The sequence below is a fragment of the Vombatus ursinus genome, unplaced genomic scaffold (genome assembly GCF_900497805.2).
Source record: "Vombatus ursinus unplaced genomic scaffold, bare-nosed wombat genome assembly UNPS02014818.1, whole genome shotgun sequence".
Taxonomy (NCBI): Eukaryota; Metazoa; Chordata; class Mammalia; order Diprotodontia; family Vombatidae; genus Vombatus; species Vombatus ursinus.
In genome coordinates, this window is record NW_020954596.1 from 113,490 (window position 1) to 123,323 (window position 9,834).

The 9,834-nt window shown below is 38.9% G+C and overlaps 1 protein-coding gene across 1 annotated transcript in view; it reads left to right on the top strand.

Annotated features, from left to right (window-relative positions):
• The window catches only part of LOC114023671 (ovochymase-2-like), a 51,280-nt gene that overhangs the window by 12,079 nt on the left and 29,367 nt on the right, over positions 1–9,834 (top strand). Inside the window, exons 8-12 of the mRNA XM_027836435.1 lie at positions 247–270; positions 943–1,033; positions 1,139–1,272; positions 2,177–2,317; positions 2,961–3,091. Of these exons, the coding sequence (XP_027692236.1) occupies positions 247–270; positions 943–1,033; positions 1,139–1,272; positions 2,177–2,317; positions 2,961–3,091 (521 nt within the window). The remainder of the gene's footprint in view (positions 1–246; positions 271–942; positions 1,034–1,138; positions 1,273–2,176; positions 2,318–2,960; positions 3,092–9,834) is intronic.

Below are 9,834 nucleotides of genomic sequence, written 5' to 3' on the forward strand. Positions count from 1 at the left end.
GTGTAGTATCCATTTCACAGGACCGTTGTGAAGCTTAAATGAGATAATGAACAAAGATCTCTTTGTATATTTAAAGTACTTTATAAATATGTTATTATTAAATTGTAAAGTATTATATAAAATGCATGATTATTATTTGTAACTTGTATAAATAAATGCAAGTTATGATTATCTAAGACTATTGGATGGATTGGGGCAGGATTTCAATAAATATAATGTTAAAAGGCTTTCTCTTTCTTCACCCAGGGCAGAGGATGAAAAGTTCTGTGGGTAAGCAACAGCTCACTGATGAAGTAGAAAGAATGCTGGATTTTTACTCTGAGGACCTGAATTCAGATCTATGCCCAGACACAATACCTGTGTAACAGTTGGCTTTTCATTTAACCTGCCTGGGTCTTGGTTTTGTCATCTGCAAAATGAGCAGGGTTGGACTAGCTAATCTCTGAGGTGCCTTCCAGTTCTAAATCTATGACCCTATGAAACACTAAGCTCATTTATATTTCTGAATATCAGGGGAGAGTCCTCTCGTAACTGAACAGGTGTCTGTTTCTAGTTCCAGTAAGTATCAGGTCTGGATGAGAGGATGACCTCCATTATCACATGTGAAAGATGAAATGAGTTAAGAGGTAGATAGAAAAGATTTATTATGAAGGCATCACGTACAGTTGCTTCTCATGTTCATCTTGGTCTCTACCAGGTGGCCCCTGCAGGACTTGGCATTACCTGCAGCCAACAGGAACTAAGCTTCACTGCCCTTGTTTCTCTCACTTGGCATCAGGCCCTAGTCAGATGCAAAGACTCCCCACGCAGTCTTACCTAGGACACACAATGTCACCAGCAACACAAACCCAGAGCCCATAGCTACAACCAGACTGGTTTGTTTACTTTTTTTTGTTCAAGTAATGCTACTTATCACTGGCTCTTCTTTGCTTCCTTTCCAAGCCCTGTGCAGTGACCAAGATGGCCAGCTTTCAGGGCCTGAGGGGCAGCTCCGTTTCCCAAGACATCCCCAGCAGTTCTATGGAAGTGATGAGTGAGTAAGCACCATTCAGTTGTTCCCTTTCCCAAGTCCAGCTGCATCATCACCTGCACTTGCTATTTAGAAACCAAAATGTTTATTCACTCTGTGTGTCTGTAGGTTGTGTGTCTGGACTGTACATGTCATAGGGCAGATGCACATCTGGCTCAATTTTTCCCACTTGGATGTGGAATTTGAGGAGTTCTGTCGCCAGGATTCACTGTCTGTATACTCATTAGAAGACAGGCTCATTGGTAAGTGGTTTTCCATTGCACTACCATGAAGAAACCAATGCCTAATGGCGGTGAGGGAGAAGGGTTAGACTCGGTGGTGTTCAGAAGCCTCTGATGGCTTATGGTGTTAACAATGGATTGGCTTATGAGCACTGCATTTCTGTATATTTGCACCATATCTTTAAGCTTTTTTTTCATGCTGAAAAGTGAGGAACTGCTTGGGGAAACTGGGAAGAGTAGGGAAGCTGAGACTTTCTGAATTTAAAAGTTCAGGTTTTCTGATTCCAAAATCTAGGCTTAGCAAGGATGTTATCAGGATAGTTATGACAATAAAACATCAGATGTGCTTTGATTTGTCAAGGACTGGTATTTATGCTGGCTATCACATAAAATCTCCTATAGGACAGCCAGATGAGGGTTATTATGGTTTCAGCCTGCCCCAGGAATTTTGATCCAGGAACCTAGTTTTCAACCTCCTTTTTGGTTGTGTTGCTCTGGATGTGGATTCAGGGGACCTGGATTTGAATCATGGCTGTGTCCTTAACTACCTGTGTGACCTTTTAAGCTTTGCTGGACCTCAGTTTCCTCATTTGTAAAATAAAGGGATGGAACTAGATGGAACTGTCCATCTCTAAATTTCTGGTCCTATAATCCATTGTAACTGACTGATCCAGCCTTGGTAACTCACCTACCTTCCTCGAGTGTGGAGAGAAATACTGACTAGCCATTGCAAAGTGCTTTAGTAATGGAAAGAGATGTGGCTGGTGTTGGAAGTAGGAATGAATCCAGGAAAGGAGACCAAATACCCAGATGGTTGAGGTACTGCATGTAAACAATTCCTCTTTAGATCTTCAATGAACTGAGGAAGTACCTTTGTTTTTCCTCACTAGATTTTGAACTGAGACTCTTTGATGATATGTTGCAGGGAAGTTCTGTGGTGTGGTTGTCCCTTCACCAATCTTCATTAGCTCCAGTTCAGTAAGGCTGAAGTTTGTCTCCGATGCTACAGAGTATGGCACTGGATTTGCACTCACCTACAAAGCTCTTAAACCAAAGCATTCTCCTGGTAAAGTAATGTACTTCACTTTGCTATTTTGTGGCTCTGGTGAAAAACTGGGGCTACAGGGTCTTGGGTGTAGGACTGTCTTAACATTGAGCACTGCAGCTAGGTGGTGCCATAGTGCATAGAGTGCTGGGTCTGGAGTCAGGAAGACATGAGTTCAAATCAAGCCTCAGACACTTACTGGCTGTATGACCTTGGGCAAGTCACTTAACCCTGTTTGCCTGTTTCCTCATCTGTAAAAATAAGCTGGAGAAGGAAATGGCAAACCACTGTAGAATCTTGGCCAAGGAAATCTCAAAATCAGGTCATGAAGAGTCAGACATGACCAAGATGACTGAACAATAACAGGGAACACGGTGGTGAAGGTAAATGGGACACATTTATGTCTCCAGCCTTGATTGTTAAACAGAGCATGGAAATCAACTTAATTTTGTGGCAGGCAAGGGGGTACATTGGACACTGAATACATCTCTCTTTCTTTGTCCTGATGACCATTCTGATAAGAAACTATGCATACCAAAATGATGGCAGCCCTTGCAGATTGTGATGGGATGTTAAAGATTTAATGCAATCTCATTTGCTCTCAAATGAAACTTCATATGTGATTAGATGGAGAAAAAACTTTTGCCTTTGGTTTTTATTTTAGATTTTGGTTGTATTGCCATAACTGTCCTTTTTGAAGAAGGGATAATACAAAGTTTGCACTATCCAGATGTCTATACAAATCTGATTAGTTGTCGTTGGATTATTCATGCTCCAGAAGACCACATTATTAAGGTATTGCCTGTATAGATAGGCTCATAATTACTGCCTAGAACAGCTAGTGCTCAGTTAAAAGTTACCTATTTCCTACACAAGATGACAAAAACATTTGTTTTCTTTCAAGGTAAGGATCATTGTTCTGTCTACTAAATGGTACGATTGGGTTACTGGGCTCATGCTCGGCAGCTTTTAGTCCCTTCTGCGATGGGAGTCACTGAGAAACTCAGAAACAACCACAAATACACGTCTTGAATCATCAGTGCATATGATGACCATAGTTCTCATTAAGGTTTGAGATTTTCACAAAGTCTGAAACATACCATTTTACACCTGTTTGGCATAGCCAGCTAGTATGGATACCATGAAGTCAGTTCATATGAATGGCACCACCCTTCTCTTATCCCAGCCTCTTCAGTAATTTTAGAGTAGAGGAAAGGTTTCATGACTAATCCAAGTATAAAATCCTGTTAGGACCTGCTAGGATCTGAGTGTGTTTATGGAAGGCAAGGCTGCAGTAATTATGTTTTGTATTTAAAAAGTGGCAGTGTCTATAACTGCCTCAGATAAAACCTCTGATTTGCCCTGGGTTCTTCACTGCAGAACTACTCTGACTTCCTCAGCTCCTATTGGCCTTGGTTCTTTTCCCCCCTATAGCTTGTACTCCCTGAGAGGGAGCAGCGCGTAGTGGGTACAGAGCTGGCTCAGAGCCAGAAAGACCTCTGATCAAGTCCTACTCCTGACATATGCTGGCTTTGTCACTCTGGGAAAGTCTTTTAAATTCTCAGGGTTCTAGGCAACTGTCTATAGTCTAACAATATACATTGCAGAGAATGTGTTCATCTGCATTAGTAGAAAAGATTCCCTCCCCAGGAGTTCCCTATATAAAAGAAAGCACAGGTTTAATCCTGAGCACTTACTAGATCCCCATGGTTTTAGGTAGTCAATTAGTCCATAAATGCCAGAGGATTTCCAAGAGTTGGATTCATCTTAGTCTTTGATTTGCTCCGGTAATTAGCCCTCCATCTTATTTGAGATGCCACACAACATAAAGACCCAGGTCTTTATCCTCTATCCCACTGGCTGCTACCACATCTGGAATTTAATGGCTGGATCTCTAGTTAAGCCTTTACATCCCAAGCACCTTTGGGAAATGGCACACAGGAGGCCCTTCCTATTCCCATTTTGGAGTTTCCTGCTTGGTTCACCCAACTGGCTCAGCAGACTTACCTTGATAAGGTCAGGATTGTGAGTGGGAAGGGCCATGGTGAGTGGTTTGTGTCTGCAAAGCTAATTTCATCTATTTGACTGTAGAGACAGCAGTGATGATCTCCTTTTTCAGTTTTTTTTTTGGTCAGTACATTCCACCAATCAATTGGGTTAGCAAGCTCCTTTTCTAAAATGAACAATGTCACGGGCACAGAAGGTTAAGACTTATTCACATTTGATAGGATCTTAAATTTGGAAGGGCCTTAGGGATTACCTAGTGTAATTCCTTTGCTTTCCAGATAAAGGAATTGAAACCAAAAGAGATTAAATGTTTTTCCCCCCAAAAGTCACACAGTAAGTATCAGAGTAGAGATTGGAACCTAAGTTTTTTACTTCAAAACCTCATTGCACTATGACATACTCCTAAGTGGTTAAGCATATCCCAAACTTCCTCCATCAAATCTGGTCTGTAGAAAACTTACACATTTTACCTTTCAAAGAGAATTTTTAGGAGTGTCTATATGGGACCAATATCACATTTAATTCTGAGAATTTTATGCCCAGATGAATTCTCATCCATTTTGAGCTATATTCCAAACAAGATAGCTATTGAAAAGGACCAAGTATACTGGAAAGGGCACTGGATTTAGAGGTAGTGGACCTCAGTCCAACCCTGTCTCAATTACTTACTACTAGCGTCACTTTGGGCAAGTCATTTCACTTCTCCAAGGCCCATTTTCATCATCTGAGAAATGAGAAGGTTAGAACTCTGAGGGCCTTTCCAACTCTAAATTTATAGTCTTATAATGGAATACTCCATGATGGGAGAGAACATGCCTTATTTATCTATATATCTCTCAGCACCTAGTAGACTGCTCTTCACATAGCAGACTAATAAATATTTAGTATTATTGAAGGAGGGAGGGAAGGAGAGACATTTTCACTTCAGAATTGATCGGGGCTACAAAATGACAGACTGAACAGGAAAGAGACAATATGACTGGGAGATAATATGAATGGACATTTATATTGAACTTTAAGATGCTTTCTTCATAACAACTCTGTGAGATAAGTATTGAAACTACTCTTGTCCCCATTTTATAGTTAAGGACATTGGATGTTTTAGGGGTTAAGTTACTTTTTTGACATCACACAATTTGGATACAGCTCTCTTCGGCCTCCAACTTGAACATTCTTTTTGCTATATCCCCTTGCTTCTTTCCAAGAAGATTGAGAAGAGATGGCATGATAAGATTAAAGAGGATCAGAAAGGAATGATGGAAGGTGGCAAAGACAAACTTAGAAGATATTTTGCCTCTCAACTCTGTTTCCTTTCTTTCTCCCAGATATAAAGTACTTGAATATAGTCTAATTCCCTTATTTTATATGACATGAAACTAACTCTTGATTTGACTGTGTAAGGGCAATACCAATTAGTTATTTCAATGAATTGTTTACAATTTTGCCTAATTACCGTAACCGTGTTAACAGCTATGGACGTCATTATACATGCATCAGATCAGCTTCCTTGTAAATTGTTTTGATTGACACGAAAGCTCTTTTCATGTACTTTCTGCTTTGTGGTTTTATTGCTATTTTATTTACTTTGTATTTGGGGGCTGACATCCTATAAGAATCAGAATGAACACTAGTCTAACTATCCCTCTACCCCAGTCATCTTCTTTTGGGCAGAATCCAACATATTAATGTATCTTCTAAAATGTAATATCGGAACTGATTACAATAATGCAGATGTGGTTTGACTAATGAAGCCTCTCTAGGGGAGGCTATGGAGTTAAGGTTAAGGAAAAATTTTTTGAGTACTGCAAGGACATTACCAGACCTTTGAATTAGGAAAGTTATTTTGGCATATATAAGAGATGGTTTGGAGAGGAGGTGAGACTAGAGGCAAAGAGACCAATTATGAGGCTCTTGTAACCATTGAGGCAAGAGATGATGAGGACCTCAACTAGACTGGTTGCTGTGGGAATGGAGAGAAGGGGATATATATTAAGAGCCATTATGGTGTTAGATTAGATACATCTCCAAAACTTACTGGATGTTGGGGGTAAGTGAAGGAGAGGGAAAGGTCAAAGATAACTCCAAAGTTTTGAACTCTAGAGACTAGGGGGACTACCATTAACAGAATCAGAGAAATTAGTTGGAGTGACAAGCTTTGTAGAGGAGATAGTGAGTTCAATTTTGGTCATAGTGAATTTGAAGTGAGTGTTGAAAGTGTGGGAATTTGGAACTCATTGACATAGAGCAGATTATCAAAGCTGTGGAAGTGGATGGAAGCTTTCTTATGTTGGGCTTTAATTCCTTATTAATGATGTTCTGACTTTTGTAGTTTGAAGATTGTTACATTTGATGGAGAATATCAGAGCAAAATAGGAGTGAAAGAGTTTTGCTTTCCTTCTTTAATCTACTAGCATAATCTTTCTAGGTAATGGTACTGTTCTTTCTGGTTTGATTTTATTTTTTCAAATGTAGCTTAAAAATAATTTTCAGCATCTCTATTATGTTTTGCAAGCCTTTCTGCTTAAAGGCAATGAGATTAATTCATGAGGGTTTTAATCTAGGGCAAGGATCTTGCCTTTTTCAGTGTTCTCTGCAAAGTTAGAAAGCTGAAAAATATAGATTGTTGACAAAATTCATACAACTTTCAGTCCCCAGATGATTTATTTGATTGCCTGACTGGGAAGGAGATTTCCCAGACAGTTGAATTTTGTGTAATCAATTATCTAAAGGTTCACTTCCTCATCACACCCTCTTTAGTAAAAGCACCAAACTCAGTAAGTAATTAAAATGATTATATCTTTAGCTAGAAAGCAATTGTTTAAAAATACAAATAACAAATAAAATTTAAAGCAATAGAGAAACATTTGGTAATTAACCATGCCTCCTGTTACAAGAGACAACAGAATAGAAGGGAGAAATAATTTATTTTTGTTCCAAAAGCTTTTCTGAGTAGGCACTATTCAGCTATACCTTGCTGGATTCTCTTAATAAACTGGTTGGTGATTCAGGGAAAGGAACATGCTTCACCTATTATAAGGTTTTGAGTCACAGTCAGTCCTCCATCTACTGCTGATGCTGTCTCCACTCCCTGTCTACAATTCTCTGCAGAGAGATAAAAAACCTGCTACTGTAATTCAGAGCTCTGCTTTCCATTTTCAGTACCATGATACCTTCATCTCTTCTTGAGTTGGGAGGAAACAGAACTCCTAGGATATACTACAAAATTAAGCAATTTAGGCCCCCTTAGAAGGCAGCTAGTTCAAATCTTTCTAGAATGGCTGTTGTATTCAGTGTTAGCTTTTCTGATACCACTTTTACAATTCTTTGCCACTTTTTAATTTTGGTTCTTCTTTACTTTATCTTGTCTTCTTTCTTTTCTACATGTTCTTTTAAAATCTTAGCTTATTAGAGAGCTCCTGTGTGGTCACATTTGTTCCTTTAGATGTCTCCCATTTTCTTTCTCATTGAGACAATTTGTTATTGTATCATCAGAAGTTCAGTTTTAAGGGCTCCCATCTCTTTTCAGTCAATTTGATAGGATGTCCAGGAAGGAGGCTTCTGGATCTGCCAAGAAATAGCAACTCATATTCAGCAGAATATTAAGGAAGAATCCTGTAGGAAATAGATCATCCTGCTGTTGTAATCCTATCAGGATAGTTCTCCAGTTTCCAATTTACCCCTTGCTTTTCATTCACCGCTCCCGGTATTGGATCACTTGCTTACTTCTACTCTATCCCTCATTTTTTCTTCTGGGCTCCTCTTCCCTTAACTTTACTGAAGAATGGGAACATGGTTTTCCAGTATCTTTATCTCTTTTGTCGTACAAGTGTTTTTGGGAGGCAGTAACAATGTGGCATCACTGAAATTGGATTAGAGTTTAACTTATATTTAATTTTCATTTTATTGTTGTATTTATATCTTGTTCTCTTGATTGTGCTTATTTGCTCTGCATCAGTTCACATGAATCTTCTTCCTTTTCTATATTCCTCATATCCATTATTTCTTACTGTACTAAAAGATTCTATTACATTTATGTCATAGTGTCCACCCCCACCCCACTCAAATCCACATTTGATGATTATCTACCTTGTATTTAGTTCTTTATTAGCACAAAGGGGACTGCTGTGAATATTTGCTATGTATATTGGGCCTCTATTTTTGTCTTTGACTTCTTTAGGATATATACCCAGGTGAAGGAGCATTGCATCAAAGGGAATGAATGGTTTGGCCCCATCTTTTTTTCTGCATAGTTCTGGATTGAAATCTAGACTTTGGACCATTTCACCACTGAGTCACTATACATCAGTGCATTTGTCTTCTTATAGATTTCCAACATTGACTATTCTTCTTTTCATCTTTTCTACTATGCACGGAGTGAGGTGGAACCTCAGTGTGTATGTGTGTGTGTGTGTGTGTGTGTGTGTGAATGAGTGTGTAAATACCCATATACATATATATTACTATTTGTGATTTGGAACATGTTTTTGTATGGTTGAATATTGTTTATAATGTTTATGAAAACTATTCATATTCTGTTATTACTTATCTATTGGTAGATGGTTCTTAGTATTTTGGTTGTGTTTTTAGCTGACAACAAAAAATTTCTAAACTGAAATAATTTAGAAAGAAGTTTATTAAGTCATCCAAGAGAGGGGAAAGCCAAAAAAGGGTGGCCCACTTCCCTCCCCCTCTCAGTGTCTGTAATTTACACATTATATAGGATTTAAACAAAGGAACAAGGAAACAGTACCTGGTAGGCCAACATGGAGGCAATTTTCAGATAAAACATGGGTTGCTTGAGATATGTAGTGGGAGAAAACACTTCATATTCTTTGCATTAATCTTTAGATCTGACTGGGTTTCTGGTCAGTATAACCCAGGTTCCAAGTTAAGCAGTAAACATATCTGGTCTCTAAGCAACAGGTCTAGTTTTCCAGCCACTCAGGGCTAGGTACAGTGCCATAAAGTTTTCCCAGTGTCAATTCCCTTCCAACTGATATGTAGAGGAGAAGAGTGCTAATAATTGGCACAAGATGGTGGTGGTGTCTCAAGTTTCAAGAAAGTCTCAAGTAGAAGATAGCTCTTTCACTGTGTTTTGAAGGAAGCTATGAATTCTCTGAGGCAGAGGTGATGCATTTATGACAGAGATACCACTTAGGCAAAGACACAGAGAAAAGAGATGGAATTGTTTGTATTAGAAACAACCAGCAAGTTTGTTCAGGGACAATGTATGAAAGAGAGTAAAATGAAATAATAGAACAAAGGTGAGAGTTTGATTGATGATGGTTTTAAATGCTAGGTAATGAAGTGGGTAAGACATCTTAAATTATAGTGAGGAAACCGAGTCTTAGAATAGTTGAGTAGAACTGTGAGTGACTTAGCTATTCTCAGTAGTACAATGATCCAAGACAACCCCAAAGGACTCAACATGCTATCTGCCTCCAGAGAAAGAACTGATACTGTCTGAAAACAGACTGAAGCATACGATCTTCCTTCCTTCCTTCCTTCCTTCCTTCCTTCCTTCCTTCCTT